Genomic DNA, 21,694 nt, shown 5'->3' with positions numbered 1-21,694 from the left:
ATTCCTTCAAAACAGACCTAGATATTGATGCTCAAAAGGTATTTTGAAAACACAGCCAGACTGCTTGCAAGATGATTTTAAAAGGCTGCCCCAGTAAAAGCACAGTATAAAGCAATGTTCTTGTTACCATGAAGGCACAGTCAAGAATAATTTGACTAGCTTTTCAGACACATAAGAGGAATTTATTACTAACTTTCCATGTCACACTGCTTTGTTCTCTGTCCAATTTCATCAAAATCATAAATATTTTCTAACTACATATGCTAACATAACATGAAATGCCTAGAGCTCTGCTTGTCTGCAGGACACAGAAAAATGTTTCACTCTTTCCTAACATCCCAGCTTACTCAAAGCGATAGCACTCAAGACCCAAATACAGCACTAACACTACTTTACATTTAGAAAAAGAATATTCTAGAAGAATCATTAATAAGGAAATAAGACATTAATTTTTAAAAAGCTATAAAAATGGAAAATAAATAAGGTTTGTGGATTTCATTCATTTTTCAATGGCTTAACTACTGATAAATGAAGGCATATGGAGAGGCCACGGGAAGGAAAACAAAATAACAAAGGTTTCATGTGCAGACTGGGTCATTCTCTATTCTTGTCATTTATCACCCAACACTAGGAAACAGCTGTTACATCCTAAAGTTTGTTTTAAAATAGACCTAAAATTTAGGGCTATGTGCTACAGCAAATTAACTCAGTGTGACTTTTTGATTCTTTGATTTTGATTCATTTGTATGATCTTTCAGTAGGAAGTGCAAGTTTCTGTCAGAGTTCAAGTACTAAATGTCAACTTGCTTTTATGCAGTGTTAAAATTTTCATCATTTGGATTGTTCTAAAATTTGGCAAGAAGACTGGAAACTGGTGAGAATACTTGCTTCTCTGGGCAGCTACCTATCCTCAACAGGCAAGGGATAAACCAAACCCACAGTTTTAAAAATTGATACCATGGGTGAGATTCTCATCCTCTCACTTTCCAGCCACTCAAGAGGCTTGCAGAGAGCTGGAGTCTCTGAAAGCACCCGGTTTATTTCCAACCTGCAATGTGTGGCTCTGGTGAAGAGGGAAACCATGAGATTGTTTCTTGAAGTGGCCATTTACCAGGTGAGGACAGAAACATAAAGCAGTGTGGAGTGTACAGACCACTTGGCCTCAGAGATAGTTATTGCTGAAAAAGCCATTTGTCCTCCATTTCTTTGCTCCCTCCACATTTTGTTCAAGGTCAGTTCAGCAGATGTTCCAGCCCAGGGTTGAAATAACCCAAAGACAGCTTATTGCTTCCCAAACTACTTCCCTCTTGGCTATGAGTGCTGTGCTTCACCACAGATTCTTACCCCCAAAGGTTCTAAAGAGTTTGAAAGGTCACGTGATTTTTAAATTTTATTTTAAGTACTAGGTTAAAATTACTTCATGTTATAACAGAGAGTTTACCCTCTTATTTATAGGTAGGCATTTTTATTTGTAGTCTGTAGGCTACAAAGTTGCTTTCAAACATGCTGACATACTTGTATATCTCTGCTGCTACAGAATTATCTTATTTCAACTACGTTATCTATAAAATGTTATGTAGCTAAGATTGGCTTTAGGGAAAAAATGAGACTTTCTACTGCAAGGAGCATACCAAGGCATGAACTAGTCACAATATTTCTAAATCTTGGTAAATCTTATGCAGAGCTGCAAAAAGTTGCACGGAAGTATGTGCATCTGATCTTCACATTTCATTTCAGTGTAGTCTTCAACAGAAAAGCTACTGAATTTATGGATTTTAAACTCCTCAAGCCAGTTTATGTAGCAATAAAAAAAGACAAAACCCCAAAATACCATATAGCCTGATCAAGCCTGAAAAGTCAAGTCAAACTTGCTCCATAGTCAAATATTCTGGAACTGCTCAAGAGTACAGGAAAATCTTGTCAGGGTTACATAGAAAATGGCATTTCTCTGTGCATTGTAAACATCTGTTCACTTTTACCCCTGGCTGTAGATAATCCCAGCTGAGAAAAGGACAGAGGAAACCTGAGCCAGGTGGGAAAACCTGGGACAGAAGAAGAAATGCATTTCTGAGCCAGCAACACTTGGGGCAGGTGCAAGAGCTTCCCCTCAAATTACCTCACCACAAAACTGGAACAAAGTGATGAGTTAACAATATGGTGAATACCACTGCTCATAAAGATTTACTGCTGATTATCTTTAAACTTTTTTTTTAAAGTCGATATAGATCACCAAGATCTCATTGTATTGTATTAAATTGAAATTAACACCTCTCTTCACATGCAAAGCTTACTCCCAAAGAATCACTAATAAAAAAAAAAAATTACCAGGTGGAAGAGCTGTGAGATATTTGACAAAATTGTACTACAACAATTCATAAACTGTTTGCAACTCATGGCACTGTGCAAGAATCACATTTTATGCAAGAGTATATATTCCAAGAACTGTATTTACTGCAACAATAATAATAAGCCCTAACACTAAATTTACTGTAACTGTAGCCATCTCTAGCTTAATCAAGCCCTCTCCTGTTTCTTAATTTTGTCTCCTGTACTTGCCAATTTGAGTATGCTTATCTACAGTGCTGCCAGTTTGCCACAGTATTGTTTCAGAGAAAATGTTGCAGCAATGGGTAAGTCTACACTATGGTTCCTGTTTTGAGTGCAGCTGGTGAAGACATGCCTAAGGTAAATTTTAAGTCACTCATTCAGTGCGGTGTCAGAAGCCTAGAACTCAGTCCTAGTGCAGTATTTACTTCTCAAGTTGTTTTTACTGCTTTCACTGAGGTTGTATCTTCACTAAAAGCTGGGACCAAGCATTTCTGCCATCTGCACTGTAAATCCTTCAGTGCAGCATAGCTCAAAAAAGATCTGAGAACAATCCTACTGCAACTTACCACTTCTTGCCACAGGATGCTTGGAACTTAACTAAGCATTATAAGGCTTTGAGCACAAGAAATGCACCAGCTGCAAATGAACAAACCCTGTTCTTGATGGACATATGTCTCAACCCTTCGTGCCCCACATTGGACACCAAAATGGACTATTGTGGTTTAACCCCAGCCAGAAACTAAGCACCACGCAGCCATTCAATCACTCTCCCCCACCCAGTGGGATGGGGGAGAGAACTGTTGGGGAGGAAAGTAAAACTCATGGGTTGAGATAAGAACAGTTTAATAGAACAGAAAAGAAGAAACTAATGATAATAATAACAATATGAAAATAATAATAAAAGGATTGCAATATACAAAAGTGATGCACAATGCAAATTCTCACCACTTGCCGACTGATGTCCAGTTAGTTCCCAAGCAGTGATCCCCCCCCAGGCCAACTCTCCCAGTTTATATATTGGGCATGAAGTCACATGGAATTGAATACCCCTTTGGTCACTTTGCGTCAGCTGCCCTGGCTGTGTCCCCTCACAACTTCTTGTGCCCCTCCAGCTTTCTCACTGGCTGGGCATCAGAAGCTGAAAAATCCTTGACTTAGTCTAAACACTACTTAGCAACAACTGAAAACATCCATGTGTTATTGACATTCTTCTCATACTGAATCAAGACATAACACTATACCAGCTACTAGAAAGAAAATTAACTCTATCCCAGCTGAGACCAGGACAGTATAGAATGATTCCTAGAAAGGTTTCTAAGGGTATACAGCTACAGTTTGCCGGATGATTTTAGTGGAAGCGGCAGGTAATCATGGCTCATATTACTGCTGCTATGCTCCTACCTATGTCTGAGCTAGCTGATTTTAAGTTAATTCACAGATGTCTACACAAGGTGTAAGCATAAGATAGACCTGCTGTCAGAACTCAGAATATAACATTCAAAACAGAAACAACATAGATTTCTAATAACCCAATTACTATATTACCCATATGCAGCAAAGTATCCAGAAGTTTTTTATTACTATACACAATACTGTAACTTCTTCAGACACCTATTAATTGCTCCTTTACCTTATCATTTCTGGTTGAATAGCTTCACGGTCCCACTTCATTCACTTGTGTACAGATTAAGTACTGAATCCAATTAGACTTTTGGCATTGTCCTGAGCTTACAAAATTGTTTATTGCTCACAATCAGTTACAGGCAAATATACAAGAATATCTAAAGTTACTAGCATAGTTAAAGTTGTATAACTGTAGCATATACAGATATAATAGATAATTATTTATTAATTATCTATTAATTATCTATTAATTATCTATTAATTATCTAATTAACTATCTATTAAAAAAATTAATAATAGAATTATTAATATATTTATTTGACCTAATCCTGCTCTATTTAATTGTAATTGGATTTCCTTATTTATGCTTTCAGTGCAATTTGAATTTTAATTCATAAACTTTAATTTCTAAAATTCAATTTAGCTAAAATAGCCCCCCAAAATATGGTGCAGGAAATAAAGTTATACTACAGTTCTTACTAAATCCATGCTCATTCCACAGCTCATGAGATGTTTTTCAGGCAGTATATATTATTTGTAGAAGAAGAAAACAAACAAACAAACCAACCACTTTTTTGGCTCTGGGGCCAAGGAACCGCCTTGTTTTAACCTTTGTACACCACATTTAAGAAATCCTTAAAACCTGTCAAAGCAAGTAAAGCTGTGGTAAAAAAAAAAAACACAACAATGCATTTTTAAAGTATATTTCTGTTACTCTATAATTTTACATAGTCATTATAGGGCTTGGTATCTTTTTTGCTATATGAAAAACTTGTCTTTCAATAAACCTACTAACGTTAGGTTCAATTCACTCATATTTTTATGTAGAGTTTAACTTAAACAGCTCTTTAAAAATATCCAGCAGTTTCTCTCAAACCAATAAAGTTTTCCTGTATAATAAAAAATGTGCGCAGTAAGCTGCATTTTGCCCTTCCTGGCCAATGAAAACACATTGATCATTTCTGCTTTTCTTGAGATGGCAAAACTTCACACTAGGTCTGACTTTCAATAGCTTCAAAAAAGTACCAAGTACTGGATGAACAGGCAGAATAAATCACTACGTTCTTGCATTGGCAACTCAGAAACAGTGCTAAAAAAATAATGGCAGAGTCATTTGGGTGGCTCATGCAAGGCTGCTCCTGGGCATCTCTTTTATAAATATAAACTGCTTGTAGCAGACTCTGCACAAATAATCATTTTTCTAACAAATGCTTGGAGGCATTTATTAGGAGGATAGTCAGTGAATCTCTCAAACTAAGCAACCATTATGGGGTGCTGTGTCTTCAAGTACTTTCAATTCAACATTGTTTATGCTAGCTAATTAAACTGATGAATAAAAATTACTTTAAAAAAAAAAACTTCCCATCATAATTATTGCAACCATTTACAGAAATCTGATGTGGAATTTGGTCATTAGTTAACTGAAAGTCACTGTTTACATGTATAGCTCCATGGTCCTTACAAGTTTTTTTCAGACTTACATGTAGTATTTTTATTTTGCAGAACACGGCCAAATAACAAAGTTTACTAGCATATGCAAATCCACTCTCCTACCTCTATATCCTAATATTTGACAAGTCTATTTGCACTCCAAAGCATAAGCATTCATCCTGAGGGTGCAAGGAAATCAATGCTGCTTTAGCTCTTTTGGTCTCCCCTCTGACTTTGAAAAAGGCTAGAGCAAGCTAACATACCTTGAAGCATTTAACCAGCTTGTCGTCTGCTTAATTTCTTATTTTTATTAATTTTATCAAAAGTTTCACTGAAAATTTACTGAAGTTGGTTCAAGGAAACACAGGATTCATTTTATGTTAGACCACAACCAGAACTTAAAAAAAACAAACCAAAACAAAACACCCAACCCCCCAAAACCCAGCAAACCCCCAGCAGTAGGTAGATAGAATTTATGCTGCCCTTTGACAGGCTATTTTAAAGGAAAAAGAACTAAAGATAACTTTAACTGTGTCTGGGCCTTAGAAGACCCATGCTGGTAGACCCTGCTGAGGAAATTCAGAAGATTCCCACATGCCCTGGGAAAGGCAATGTCCTACAGACTTCTCCCATCACACTGCTGAAGACCCAAGGATCTGAATTTACTTCATCAGGAATAGCTATGGCTCTAAACTGAATTTGGTCCTCAGCGTTTTTTCACGCTCAGGTAACAGCAATTCAGTCACTTTCACAGTCATGTTGGATGTTTGAACCATCAGGAAAAAACATAGTGAGAAGCTAGTTCATGAAACAACTAAAGGGAGACTTTGTAAAACATTTTTATCTTTTTGAGTATCCGTCCACTTACCACTAAAATACCACATCTCCAAGATAAGATATTGACAGCCTCTGTTTAATAAAATTAACATAACAGAAACAATTAATTCACAGCCTCTGTCCATAATTTAAGGTATATAGAGAGGCATCATTTCCTGTGTAGCAAGAAATACTTGTATTTTCTTCCAGAGAATTTTGAATGCAGTAACAAATGTTTGATCTTATTTCATCTGTCGGTAGCATTGGCATGAAAGGGCAGAGAATGTGTTGAGAGCGCAGTTGTTCAACACTATCAATACGTCTAAAAAAATAAATGCTACTTATAAAACAGCCATTTTAATACTACTGGATAAGTAAAGCACCAAGAGAAGCCATTATTGTGTTTCTTTCTTGCTGAGGCATAAAATAGTTGCATGCACAACAACTCTATGAAAGTAGTGGCATTCGTTAATTATCCAGCATGAGATTTTCTTAACATTCTGGACCAGCTGTGTAACTAATATAGACAGTATAACAGGAATTAATGACTATGTGATAGTGATAGTCTCTTTCCTAATTCAACATCTTAATATTAATCTGTGAAAAGAAATAACTGTCATGACTTAATAATGACATGTTAAAAAAAAAAAAGGTAAAATATTTTCAGAGCTTCACACACAGATTGCTTGCCACTAGTAGGTTAATTTCCCCCAAATTATCATACCACTTTCACAGCTGTCCTGAATACACTGTGGAAAAACAGGTGGCATCTGAGGTAGCTCCATTTGGAATTTCTTGGCAAAATCTGACTTTTTAAAGAGCTATTTTATATTTTGAAATAAAATTAGACATGCGCTTATCCTAATATTACATCAGCTTTGACATATAAAAAAAGACATTTCAGTTGTTAAATCTTTCCTAACTACTCAGTATGGACACTGTAAATTTGGTATAGGGCCCAGAAGTAGATTTCCATCTTTTAGAAGCCTTTTTTTCTGAACAGTTTGTTAATTCACATTTGTACCTGAGCAGTATGCTATATTCTCCAGTAATTGATTAGCTGTGAGTCACATAATCCCTAAGACACAGAGAAAACTGGGATTACTTTAGAAAACTATCAGTCATGCTTCACGCAATTTTTTTTTCATTTGATAACTGTGTGATGAATTCAAACCCAACCAAAGAAAAATTGAAAGTTAAAGCAAACTGCCATATTTAATGAAATGCAAAAACAGTGTGCATACAGTTACAAAAAATAATTAGAAAATTGTTCATGTATTATAAATTTGTAGTTTTTATAACTGATTCATGGAAATTTTGAAATATAGACTTAATATTAATTTTTTCTCTAATGTCTGTTGAAAATGGTTCACACATTTAAAACAGCTGTGTACTTTATTTTTTTAAAAATAATAGCTCTTGTAATACTACAAAAACCTAATACAGTATCAAAACAGTTGTCATTTTGTGTGTTACCCCAGCAACAGAACACAGTTCCATTTTGAGAAGACAGACTAGTAAAAAAAAAAAAAAAAAGAGAACTATTTTACAGGAAGCTTTACTTTTTTGAGGAAGAGTTCAAATACATAAGGTGGTCTTTAGAGTGTTATCAAGATTTTATTGCCATGAGTTTGAAATGATGCTTTCCACAACCGTCAAAGCCATTAGTTACTGTGAACTTTTCAAATATTTATCCTCAACTATTTTAGTTTCCATATACCACATATGGGATTAGTTTGTTTTTCAATGGAGTAGATTGATATTACTATTTTTATACTTTTCATCTTTGAAATATGGTCTTTTTATCAACACAGAATCATAGAATAATTTAGGTTGGAGGGGACTCTGCAGGTCATCTGCCCAACCCCTTGCTCAAGTTACTCAAGGACTTATCCCATGAAGTCTTGAACATCTCCAACAATGGAAATTCCAGAACTTCTCTAGGCAACCTGTTCCAGAATTTAACCACCTTTGCGGTCAAACTTTTTTTCCCTAATATCTAATTGGAATTTCCTTTTTTCCAACTTGTGTCCCTTGTCCTAGAAGCAAACTTAGTAAGAGGAAAAAAGTGTATTTCCATCAAAAAATGATGACTCATGGAAAGCAAAATATTTCACAGAAACCTGAATTTTGATGGGTGGTTTTTTTTATTTTAATTAACTTAATGGATCTTTCCAGTAAAGCCTTAACTTTATTTCAATCATTTTTGGAATTAGATGTTTCAGTTTTCTCTTTTGGCATGATTTCTCAAGAAATACATTTTAAAAATGTATTTATTGTTTCAATGGAGCAGAAACATATTTGGAAGGATAGTGTTTCCTGGAAAAGTCTGGCTCTGTGTTTGGTTTATTTTTCAAGTTTGGATGGGGGAAAGAACAGAAATGCATCCAGCTCTGAGTATGTGGTGCTGTTATTTCTCAAATTAACAACTGTGTGAAATGAACATGTCTAGATTACTTTGCACATCGTATGTCATTTGTTTCTTTTTATGAACTTCAATTCCCTGTGAATACAAAAAAATAGAATGGTACATTTCTCTTTGGGCTCTGAGGAGCTGACACGAAGCTTGACACTATAACAAATGCCGAACATAGTCAAAAAGGAGTTTGTACAAACATGCAACTTCTGTTGGTCTCAGTAAAGCCATGTCAGAAAAGCATTGTCTTAAAAATCACAGGCTAACTTCAATTTCTAGGCGAGATGCTATTTTTCCTTTCCACTTCCACAACACTACACCAAAAAAAACACATTAGTAGCTTAAAGGGGAGCAACATTCTGGTTAGGATTTACTGAGAGGAAACTAACAGGGATAGAATCCCACGCCTGTGGCATGCGTGCTCTCTGTCTGGTAATGCAGCAGTTGTGCAGCCACACAACTCTCCCCCCACTCATTTTCAGGGTACATTTGGGTCTGATATTGTAGCAGACAGAATGTGAATAGCTGAAGGTCTAGAAACACCTTTTTATGTAAGCTGTGATAGGTAGCACAGCTTTTGTATTCATTTGTTCACAGCCCATTATCTGGGTACTTTATGTTCCGTTAAAAGAGTATGGGAAGAAAAGGGAAAATGATCTTTTGCCTTTCCTGATCGTTGTACACTGAGCATCCCTCCCTCTCTGGAGGGAAACAAAATTTGGCCTTCTAGAATACACATTTACCTAGCAATCAGGGAGCTTGAAGTACTGTCAGAGACTGGCAAACTCCTGAGGAAAATAAGGACTAGATACAGATAGTACATAAACTTCCTAGAGAACTAGAGGGGGTAGCACACAGTATGTTGCAACCCAAAAAGCCACATGGAGTTGCTAACGTCAGGACAAAACTAAAGGAAAAGATGAGATTTATGAGGACAGGGTTTAGAGAAAAGCTGACTTACAAGCACAATAATGTTACAATAAAACACATCTCTATACAACCATTCTGGTGGTGTTGGTGTGTATACTTGAAGGAAAAATTCAAAGTCATGGTATTTTAGCATTAGTTCATGGAATCCTAATGCAGACTGCAATGCTTAAAATTATGATTCTCTTTCATTGTAAGACTTTGTTGCTTATGAATTTGCCAAAGTAGAATGAAACTTCACGTAACGGGATCTGTGCCATACTGGATTTTTCTGGAAATTTTCAACTAAAACATAAAAATTGTTAAGTTCTAAAAATAAGAGGAAGGAAGAACACATTATTACAAGGTACAAGTTTTTCTGAGGAGCTCTAGCACCCACAATCTGCAGCAAGGGTCTTCAGAGGCTGGAAGACCCTGCGGACTGAGGGAGCATGGAATTAAAATTGCCCTTTCTTTGGGTCTGAGTGCTTGTGTTTGCAGTCTTCATATTTTTTACCACAGTAAGAAATGCAGCCATGATTAAGTATATATACAATTTAGTACACTGCTTACATATTTGTTTAGTTACTGCAGTACTAAAGAACACTGGAGCCACTGTATTTTGATACAAAGTTACTATAATTTTATACTCCAGGCCGAGCTAAAACTAGGAATGCAAATATAGCATAACACAGAATTATAATTAGCATATCACAGAACTGAAACAAAGAGTATTAGATGAAAATATATAAATTAAAAATAGGTCTAATTCTGCACTTTCACTCTTAATTTTCATGAGCGGCAGACATCTGCAAAATTTAATTCTACCAGTCGCATTACAAAAAGAGTGTATGCCTGTTCATGTTAAAAAAATTCTCAAATTATTTTAAAAAATGAAAGATGCAAATATTTTAGGTACAGCCAATTTCATAAGTAGAATTGATTTCACTCTTTCTGAACTTCTTTGCAGAGTTGCATCTCAAAAAAATGAAAATTGCATGTCAGTAAAGTTTTTACCTTTTTCACCCTGAATCCAGCCATCATAAAATATGCTTTTCCCTCTGAAATACTATCCAATATTTCCTCTTAAGCAGATGGCCGCTCCTGAATCAATCTAATTCATAACTAAAATTCACAATCTTCAGTAGTTTATGTCAACATGAACAACAGAGATTTAAATTATTAACTATAGTACAATCAAGATCTCACAAGTGAAGAACTTCAATAAAACAAAGATTCATGAATTTTCATCCTCTGTTAAGATTATACAATACCTGGGTCATCAAGTTAAGGCACCTGGGTCTTAGAAACAATAATTTCAGACAGTCCTTTTCACAAATTTTTCTTATTGCCAATCAAAATCACCTAGGATTTTTGCCCCTTTTTTTCCCATTGAAAAATCTATTTGGGGACATTGCTCTGACAACGAGAAACCTTTTCCAGCCTACGCCTTTCAATGATCTCCATGTGCTATATATATATTCCTATGCCAGGAGCGGCTTTCAACTTAAGCTGTTGCTCTCCTGTCAAGTTTACCCATTCAATACGTTTATAAGAACCTCAGTCTTTCTGCTAATCTAAAAAAAAAACATTTTCTTAGTCCACTCTAAGAAATAGGATGATACTCTTCCCTTTGATATCCCTACTAGGCACCTACTTTCAGTTTGATGTTGGCTTTTTTCAGTATAGATGACCAGAATCCTAAATTTCCACTCATACTTTCTAATTCTCTTCAAAATAGTTGCAAGTATCAGATCCGAGACTGTTTCCACAGCCATGGTGGTTAACAGCTGTTCCACAATCAAGTAGTTAAATTAAGGCTGCAACAGAAATACTTAATATTCACTTTAACTTCATGACCTTAAATCTGGACTGTTGAACTTTATAATATTTCTGTTATTATACTACTGAAGTTCATCTGCTTCCTCCTGACCCTCTTCCATTCATGATCAGGTTCATTTCAGGTTCACCATTTCATGTTGAAGTTCATGATCAGATTGCTCCCAATAAGCAATATTCTCATCAGAACTGGGTATCAGATTGCTCAGGAAGGAGAGAACTTTGGAAAACTTTCTGCCTTTTGTTCTTTTTTCCATCTGTTTCTCTCCGTCATTGTCATTGTCTGAAAAACAGGTAGGGCTTGTCAAACTGTTTGAGCAGACTTACACGCGCAGCTGGCTGGATCACACATTTCTTTCATGATTATGGAATTATACCGAGTTTATCTTTAAACCCAGATCCTGCTCAGTGGTTTCTTTCCTTCTTCCGTCCCTATATTTCTTTTCATAATTATTTTGGGCCAAATTTCACACTTTAGCTCATATTTTACATAGTCCAAAGGTCCAGCTTCAGATTCTTACAGTGAATATTGTAACTTGGAATTTTTAGAGGTGTAAATTTTCCTCCTCACTGAGATGCTGCTAAAATTAATCTTTGTTTATAGGTAGTACTAAAATTACACAACACAAATAGTTATTAACTTGAAGCCCAGAAAGTAGACATAAAACTATTTTGAGACAAATACTATTTTAGTGGGAATTTTTTTTATGCAAATATTGAAACTGGTGAGTGAGTTGAACTAACATTGAAAAAAATATTTATTAAATCTTACCTTTTCCCTTCTTTCTTTTTTTTCAAATCACTTGCAAAAATCAGCTCTGCTTTATGATGAAAATGGAGCTGAACTTTGCTGCTAATTGTACTATTGGACACCAATAATTAAATGCAAATAATTCAGAAGATATTAACAAATAATTTCTTCCATAACAAATTCACTGAAAAATAAGCATTACAAAAATATTTTTACTTGAAATAACTGCAAGACTTATTTAGAAGATATCAAATGTAAAAAATGAGCATATTATTTTATCGCTTTTTGAAGAATATAATTTTCTAATCTCTTTTTCTTTGATATTAGCATATAAATTACTATTTTGCAATTATGCTCTGTGAATTGAAGTAAATAAAATAATTTGGAGCAATCTTCAGGTTCATGAGCCAAATTAATAACAGTGTTGGGTTTAAACTTACGCTTATAGGCTAGATTTATTTATGTTTTGTAGTGGTTCTGCCACAGTCTCTTTTATGATAAAAACCAGAGCTTTGGAAGCAAACCAAGAATTCTGCTGTTTGTCTTAGTGGGGATTTTAACATTGTCATAGCCAAAAGCATGGCAACACACATGCACACACAGTCTTTTTTTTTTTTTTAGAATGATCCAGAAAGCATTAACATTGGGAGATTCAAACACTAAGACAACATGGGCTTCTGCTGGAAACAGCTGAATTACAGAGAACAGAAAAAAGGCAAAGAAAGGTGTATGCACAATGCAATCAATATAATTTTACCTCCTGGAAGCTTTGTCTCTCAAATTTTTCTGGTTTTGATTCTTCTCACGTTTTTTTGAAATTGTAAAGAATGAGATATCGACATACATATACATATATTTACATTTCCACAACATATAAACCTGTTGAAGGTCATGTAAACAAGGATGAGGCAAATGTTGGGAAGGACACTTGCGTGAAATCACAGAAGTTAATGTTTTCAACAAAACTGTTACTGCTGATATGGTCTAATTTAGCAAAACAGAATGTTAACTGCTTAGAATCAGAACATATTAGTTGAGACTACTGAAAGGTCAAATCACAAAGAGAAAGGGCTGTGATTCCAAACCTGAAAATATTTATGTTTAATTCTTAACCCTGTTCAAAAGAAACATTTTATTTCAGTTCATGGAACCGGCAATAATGAATACATTGTAGGTGTTGGCAGCATCTAGACCTGTCAAATAAATTCATCAATTATAAAAGAATATGTAATTCTTTAACACAGACACCAAATCTATGACCAAAGCAAAACAAATCTGTAAGTTTGCCTAGAACAAATGACAAGCACATACAAAATTTCCTCATCAATTAGGCATCATTGAACAAAATTAAGAATCTGAACTACAGTTTACCTCTTAAATTACTGTTGCAAAACAGGTTTCATTAATCTTCCAGGCTACTAGCAGTCAGTATGACAATTCAACAAAAAACAAATAGAATAATTTTCTCTATAAAGGACATTAATATTATGCATATAAGTGAAATTTCAAGAGCATTGCTTTTTATTAAAATAGTAGGATGTTCCCAATGCCCAAATTCAATGGAACAAATTTAAATCAGTAATGAGTAAGATAGAGTACATTCTATCAAAGGAAAGCTATTTCAGATGTTTTTTCCTAATGCCCTGAAGTACACACACCAGTTTTTATCACAGTAATTCTCAACATTAAAAGCAGTAAAGAAATGTTCTAAAAATTACTGCTTTCTCATTCAACAAGTCTGTTCCTATTATCCTTTAAAGTACTATTTGCCTTGTTGAGTGTCATACTGGTTGTTTAGGGTTTTTTAACTCCTGTTAACATTGCTGAGTCAAAAACAATTCCCTGGAGTAGTGAGCTGGATTACATGCCTTTTCCTCTAGCATCAGAAGTACTATAATCTGATCACTGGTCACTGTGCCAAATTTTGTCCTTACTTACACCTGTGACTCCTCAATGTATGAAGTCGATGAAAGAATTTGGCCTGAATATTTTCATTATAACTTACAATACCTATACTGGGATAAGAATAATGAAGCTAAAAATAAAAAATACGATCAAAACCCAGAATAAGTTTGCAAAATAACATGGCGTAATACCAGCACGGTCAACTATTCCATAAATTATGTTCTAAAAGTCCATAGGTTCTTCAGCACTGATTCCAAAGTTGTATTTAGTATTAATCATCTAATTCTTCCCTTAAGCAGGATTAGTTTCACATTCAAATCGTTGCTGGTTCAGGAATTTGTGCCCGTCCTGCACAAATGCTTAACTTTGAATTGGATTGAACTAATCAGGAAAGTTAAGCATATGCATATCCAGTACTGGTATCTGTCAGGAAACATGATTTATTTTGCACTTTTTTAATACAACAATAAAATTTCACAATATACAAAATTGTATCTATTTCCTGGGGATCCAAGTGGGGAAATTCTTAATTATACTGTTTTCTACTTGTAAGCCATTTCTAGCTTTAAAATTAAAAAACATAATGATTCCATCCTCACTTCTTTTTAAAGAAGCACAGTAGAAAAAAAAAAAAAACCACAACTTTTTTTTTCCTCTTGCTATAATATAACTTTCTAATCTTCTTACTTTGTAAAGTTACAGACTGATAAAAAACAAATGGGGTTAATATGGTATTTGGCAACTCTTCAGATTCATACAAGTTTAATCACTGAAGCAATTCAGATCATGATCGACAAATATTAAATGTAATAAATACCCTATTTTGAACTAAAAGATCTTTTTTTGATGGATATTCATAATTTATTTTATGGAAGCCATCATTTTCATATCTATGCTGTTCTAACAACATACTTCTGATTTGCTATATGCCTAATTTGCATTAATACAGTTGCATATAAGTGTTTTAAAAAGATACGTAAACCTGAGATAAAATATCACAATGTTGCCACATAACTGGAACAAGTTTTACTTGTCCACAGGACCTTAGTTTCATCTGTACCTTTTCTTAGACTATTTATAATGCATTCAAAATGCCAAGATCTAATTAATAGCAGAAATAAATACATTATAAGCTGCCATAGACTATCATTGATAGAGTCAGTTGTAACAAGACAGTCACTGAAAAGAATAACTTGTAGCTGATATGGAAGAATTAAAAACTGCACTGGATAAAACCACAGCTGGGAGAGTGTTCATATATTTGTATAATTAATCATTGTTAAAATTTTCAAAATTATGTTGCTCACTGAGAGTAAAAGATCAAATAGAATTGCATATACTGGATACTATCAAAACAAGGACCATCTAACAACTGCAATTTTGTGTCATCTTTTCAACCCCTCTCCTGCCCATATTTCTAAATTCTTTTTTATCCTCTCATAAGTAACTAAATCTTTGTGTCCATAAATGTGGAAGACTGAAACGTTACTACCTCTTTATCCATCTTCACGTAACTAATGCATAATTCATTAACAAATGCTAAGTGGAAAAAATTGCTTCAAAGTCTGAGAATCATTCTTGTAAAAACTTTCGATGAGTGGATTTAGTTGCTTCAGACTGAATAATTACTGGCAAGTGTTAACAGCTTACTATAAGACAGAAAATGTCATGTCTGAAAAACGCACAGTCAGTACAAATTATAATGAACTTGCAGCTCTTAAATTATTGAGGAAAAAATAGTCATTTTGAACTTAATCCTATTATAGAATGTTCATTAATCAATGCTGAATTTTGCAAGGACTGCAGGTATAAAACATGAAATAATGAGTATTTGTTCCTGATATATTTGGATGACAAGCATTCTTTGAGAGTTTATGCATAATAAATTTTCTGATCTGATATAATCTATTAAGCTTTGGGGATCCAAATAAGGATCAGTCACCTAGGTTCAAGCAATCAGTCACAAGGCCTCACAAATAGGAGTGAAAAATTTTAGCATTTTCATCAATATTAACTAAAATATTTGTGATTATTTTATTATTTTACTATTTATTGTGAGCAGAAAACAAGGTAAACTCTGCTAAACAAAAACCAAACTTAAGGTTCCATGCGTCTAGACTAATAGGAATAGAAAGGCAAATGTTTGAATGAGCATCAAAAAGCATGAAATCCTTTTGGATTATTTAACTTTTTCACTGTTTAAGTAGCCTTTTAATGAAAAGAAACATATCCCAAACTTAATTTTAGTTTAAAGATTTTAAACCAAAAATGGAATAGAAGCTTGGGGATGCATCTAGAGATTTCATTTATCACACTTCCCCCCCCCCCCCCCCTGTTTTCTTTAATATAATGATTTCAGTTGGAGTCTATGGAGAGGACTTCATTGTTTTACTGTGCTTGTTCATGTCCTCACAAGTTTTCAGTAACACCTACAAGCTCTCTCTTAGAACAATATATTATTTTCCTCCCAATAGCAAACAATGTTTAATATAAATACATAACACTTTAAGATTTGACTTGATAGTAAAATGTTATTTGAACTTTTGTTTTTCTTTTAAAGATTGGAATTATTATGTTTTCTTTTTCCACTCTTTAAAATTCATTTTTTGACAATTAGGAGACAAAACTCAGCTTCTTCCTGTTGTCCCCATGTAAGAACTCAGCTAATTCTGAATTGTTCAAACAGGATACAGCAGCTTGTTCCAAGAACGTCTGAGTGTAGCACTGATGGCAATAAAGATGAGGCACTTGCATAAGTAAAGATAGCAGAACCACCCTCTGGGTTTTGGGTGGGTTTTTTTGGTTTGGGATGGCTTGGGGTTTTTTTTGTAATGCTAGTCTTCATATTATTCAAAATCCACATTATGCACCATATTAGATTAAATTCTCTATATACTGTATTCAATTAGATCACATACATTTGAGATTTATAATCACTGGGGAAGCACATACTCTCTAGTATTAAATCAAATGCACTTGATCCTATCCAGATCATGTTTGTTCTTTCAGATCTGAATTGTATGTAACCTCAAAAAAATAAAATAGTTGGAATCTATAAAAATAAGTTGCTGTGCACAGCTCCAAAATTTTAGAGGAATTTATTTGTCTACAGATATAAAGTCAATCTGCCCTATCAAAACATGAAAACAAAATTTCTTCTTAGGTGCCTTTAGACTCTTCTCAGTGTTAAACATCCACATTTAAAATAATTCAGCTTTTTCAAGCAAGCATGTGACTCTGTGTCCAAATCCCCCTGTTGTTATAACCTGCTCTCAAGAATGCTAAAATCTGATTTTAGGTCTGTTACTTAGCTAAAATCTTCCTAGCTCAAGACAAGAATATTTAATGTTACAATATCGTTCTTACTGTAACTTAGATCGATTAATATTCAATAAAAACATGCCTGGAATATCTACTTCACACTTATGAAGAGCTTGCTTGTGTTTACAGCTGTTCTAAAGTAATCAAACTTTTCATAAGACTGGAGAATAAAATAAAAAAAATTGACATTCTGTTATATCTAGAAGTTACGGAGGGCTATAGGAATTTTTCACTTGACATGACAGTAATGTATGAAGTGGAAAAAACAGTGCATCTTTGTTGCTGTTGTCAGAAAATACTAATTAACACTGAGTGTATTTTTCCAGCGCAGAGGCCTAACTTTGATCTGTTACACTGACAAAGGCCAAACGTATTTTTTTCTATGGGCAGTTCAATCTAGCAACCACATCGCAACAGGAGGCCCAGGCAGCTATGTCAACTGTTGTACCTGAACTAGAATGACTAGATGCATTTTTGTGTGGTCCTATCACATCTTACCTTAAGTTTAGCTAGGAGGAATTCGTGATCCTGCAGTAGTTTTTTAGTCTCATCTTGATTGCTGCCAATTTCTAATAAATTCGGTGTTGATTCAGCCAGCTGAAGCTTCACCCATTTTCCGCACTGTAATAAGTAAACAATTACAGCCTTCAGAAGACACAAGCTTTCCTTCATTTATTTACTCACACAGACTCTCAGGTCACATATACTTCCCATGGTCATGGGAGCACAGGGACCCATAAACATGTACTCAATTGCAGAATGAAGACACAGAGGATACAAGAGAAACTTCATTTGAAACAAGTATCAAAATCCAATACTCTAGTCTTATCCAATAGCTACTGTGATTTTGGTTTTGCCTGTGAAGAGTAAGATTATCACAGTGGGCCGAAAAGGTTTCTCCAACTCATCTCCCCTTTCAGCTGAAGATCGCATAAATAGTTAAGGAAACTTGGTGGGTGGTGGCGTGGGCAGAAGGTACAAATATATTCCAGCAGATGCAAAGACCATAACCCCAAATCTTATTTCTATCACGCAGATCCAACACACCTGTATACTGAATATATACAGGGAGAGATTGCACAACTAGCAGCAGGGACACTTAGTAGCCTTTGGAATAAGAGCCCAAACAGCAATCTCCCATTGTCTCCTGGAGGATACACAAAGAAAGGAAACTTGACAGCAATGCATAGTTAATTCCTTCCTCGCTGTGTTGCGGAACTGCTACAGCCTGAGAAGTGTGACTTGGCGAGGATGGTGATAAGGAGCGAAGCAGCGATGTCACTGGAGGCTAGTGTGGTTCCCACAGCATGCAGGGGAAAAATAAATGTCTTCGCCCTAAACTTAAGTCTCCTTGCAACAAGATTACTCCCCTGTGGTGGCAGACAGAGTCTCCCAGGAAGGGTGAGAACTGATAGGAGAGAACCTTCACACGGCACAGCTGAGGTAAACCCATCCTGAATAATCACCCTAATTCGGTGACAGCCCAACTCACTATCACCTTATTCTGCATTACAAAGTCTAGTGGCTGAGGCTAGCACGTATTCCAAATTGCCTGGAGAACAAAGACTCAAACTGCCAATAAATTCCAGCTGGGATTCAGTATCCAGGCATCCAGCTTTACTCCCCATGCCAAATTTTGTGCAAGGCCTTTAGGTGCTTATAAGCGCAACTATATACACATAAGGGCTTCTGCTAAAACACACGGGAATATGAATTTAGCGCTTTCAAAAATAACCACTCATTATCAGGTTTAGGCTTTTTTTTCCCCCAGCAAATACTTCAAAAAAATACACATGATCTGCATTTATGGAGTTGGTAGACTACTTATTATGTAAAATTATTGCTGAGTATAGTTTAAAAATAACTCTTGAGGAGTCTCAACCACGATTAAAGGTAACATCAGGCTAATTAACACATTTTCATGGCACTCTGCATTTATCTCTTTTTAAAAAGAGTAAGAGGAATTCCTTGCCTCTAAAAGCGTACATATTTTGGCCAGACTATTTATTCTATTTTAAAAAAAGAAAGAAACCACAAATGGAAATTCTGAACAGACACAAGTGTTAACTTCCAAGGAAGCTCTATTAAATACTAACTGATTGAATGACCTTGCCTTATCAATTTACGCTAACTAGTCATTTGCACAGAACATTTAAAAGAAGTAGTAATCACTGAGTAGCAGAAAGCCAACCACACACATGCTAGCAGTTGCTGCCTTACCTTAAGTACAGCTATAACAATACTGGCATCCCCAGCTTGAACAGCAACAGAACTGACTGTTGTTGTAGAAAGCTTCTGCTCAGAACTGGCTTCATTTGACATGGTGTTTCAAAATGGGACTTCATACATTAAAGCAGACTTGAAACGCTCTTGCAAGGTTCACTGTTCATTTCAGAAAACAACAGAGTTGCTTGGATTCATTCAGTGAAACAGCTCAGCTAACACTGATTAGTCTGCCAAAAGGAAAGAACAGGAGGTTAAAAATAGACAACTCCTTTGAGTTTATCATTCTTGAGAGAGGTTTGACACACCCCTAGTTTGGTAGCATTAAGCTGCTTGTTCTTTTTTGTCACCATCTGAAGTGTGAAGGGCTTCTTCCACGAACATCCGAAGGAAAAGAGATTCTCAAATTAAAACAGCTAGAAAAAAATTTATTGTTGAGTCTGTAAAAACCCAGTGTTTTGAGGTTTCAAAACATGCAACTATACAATCTACATTTTCACATTCTACAAGTAAAATATTTTCTCATTTACTAGTTACTGAATATATTTGCTCAACATAATTCTACGGTTGGGTCCAAAAATATTTAAAAGTATATTTAAAAGTATAGTGACCTTAACAACCAGAGAAGGAAACCAAGTGCTTTGTGTGAATTCTTAAGGAGTGTTTTATTCTTGCCTACGATTAAGATAATTTACCTGCTTTTCAGTTTAATCATAAATTGTTTCTATAGTCTTCATTTTGTTCTAAATGAGCATAAGGAAGACCTCTCTAATAATTGTTTAAATTCCACTTAAGTTTTTTATTCAGTGCAGAGAAATTAATAGACACGTTTAAATCACAGTATTGGTTTGGCATATTAATTCTATTGCCAGAAGTCCAGAGCGTGCCACAAGTAGCCTACAGTAGGAGACAGCAGCTGCTGGGTTTCCTTCCACTCAACAGCTGAGAAAGTGACACTGGTGTTTAGGTTTGCAGGCCACTCTGGAAACACAATTCCACCCAAGAAACTACATGCATAACTCTCCTCTAAGCATCTGCTTGCTTGATTTGTTTAAGAACATATAACATTTACATACATTTTTATATAAACTGGTTTTGCTACTTGCAAACTAGAACAGACGCACCTACAATGAAACCAAGATCTGGAAGAAAATTCTAAAATACTTTGGACTGGAAGAAACTTAGATTAGTTACAGGGAATTTGAATGGATGTGTCAAGGTCTGGTATTTTTTGTTTGTTTGTTCATTTCCCTCCCCCTCCAATTGTTGGCAGATTATAAACTTAATCTGATCCCCATCTTCAAACTATGAGTTTCAAATGGGGTATCCAGAAGTGCATTGTAGTGGTTTGTATTGATCTAGATTGGCTTGGCAAATCAAAACAATTTTTCCATCCCTTGTGCCAAATCAGAACCATGAACCCTCAAGCAGCCAACAAGGGAACAGATGTCATATAGTTTTCTGAAACTCCTTGTAACACCTGTGAGAGGCCCACAGAGCCCCAACACTGAAACGTTATCTAGATATGCATGAGACTCATGTGGGTATTCGTGTAATAGGTATGGCAAAAAACATTTGAAATTTAATGGCCGCACAAAAACTGAAGTGTAGAAGTCCTGAAGAAAATCTCAAAACTGAAACAGAGCGCCCTGTTTTAATTTGAATAGAAGATAGATCCATTGTACAAAACTTGCTAAATAGTCAAGATGTCCAAAAAACATTCCAGAAGACAAGTGACACTGGATTTTTCACCCTGCAGGCAGGACTTGACTCCTGGAAAAACTGATTGGAAAAAAACAGCCTGACCTCTTGTTAGTCTTATAAAAGGAGTTAAAAACCAATATTGGTGCTAAGTCAAAGTGTGTCCTTGAGTTTTTATTCTCTCAGAAGCACATTTTAAGTGTACTTTTTCATGGCACAAGTTGCGCCAATCCATCATCTCACTAGGGTAGCCAGACATAAGAGCTGTTTTTCACTCAGGTTAAATGAGGAATCATTTTTCATAGTGCTGACAGCTGGAAATCATGGAAAAACACCACACTCAAGAATTTGACCATAAGCAAGATTGGCAGCAGCTGAGCCGAGTGATTCAAAATATCTGATAAGAAATGCATGGATATTGTATTTATTTGGCT

General features: G+C 35.2%; 1 protein-coding gene across 1 annotated transcript in view; it reads right to left on the bottom strand.

Moving 5' to 3' along the window:
- The window catches only part of CCDC141 (coiled-coil domain containing 141), a 97,766-nt gene extending 78,108 nt beyond the window's left edge, over window positions 1–19,658 (bottom strand). The window contains exons 1-2 of the mRNA XM_010569294.1: window positions 19,557–19,658; window positions 17,835–17,957 (exon numbers count right to left, since the gene is read on the bottom strand). Coding sequence (XP_010567596.1) covers window positions 17,835–17,957; window positions 19,557–19,658 — 225 coding nt within the window. The remainder of the gene's footprint in view (window positions 1–17,834; window positions 17,958–19,556) is intronic.
- Window positions 19,659–21,694: the final 2,036 nt, after the last annotated feature.

This window comes from Haliaeetus leucocephalus, unplaced genomic scaffold (genome assembly GCF_000737465.1).
Source record: "Haliaeetus leucocephalus isolate CR32 unplaced genomic scaffold, Haliaeetus_leucocephalus-4.0 Scaffold1, whole genome shotgun sequence".
NCBI classification, from domain to species: domain Eukaryota; kingdom Metazoa; phylum Chordata; class Aves; order Accipitriformes; family Accipitridae; genus Haliaeetus; species Haliaeetus leucocephalus.
Note: the sequence above shows the minus strand (reverse complement) of the source record. Positions and strands in the feature narration are given on the sequence as shown.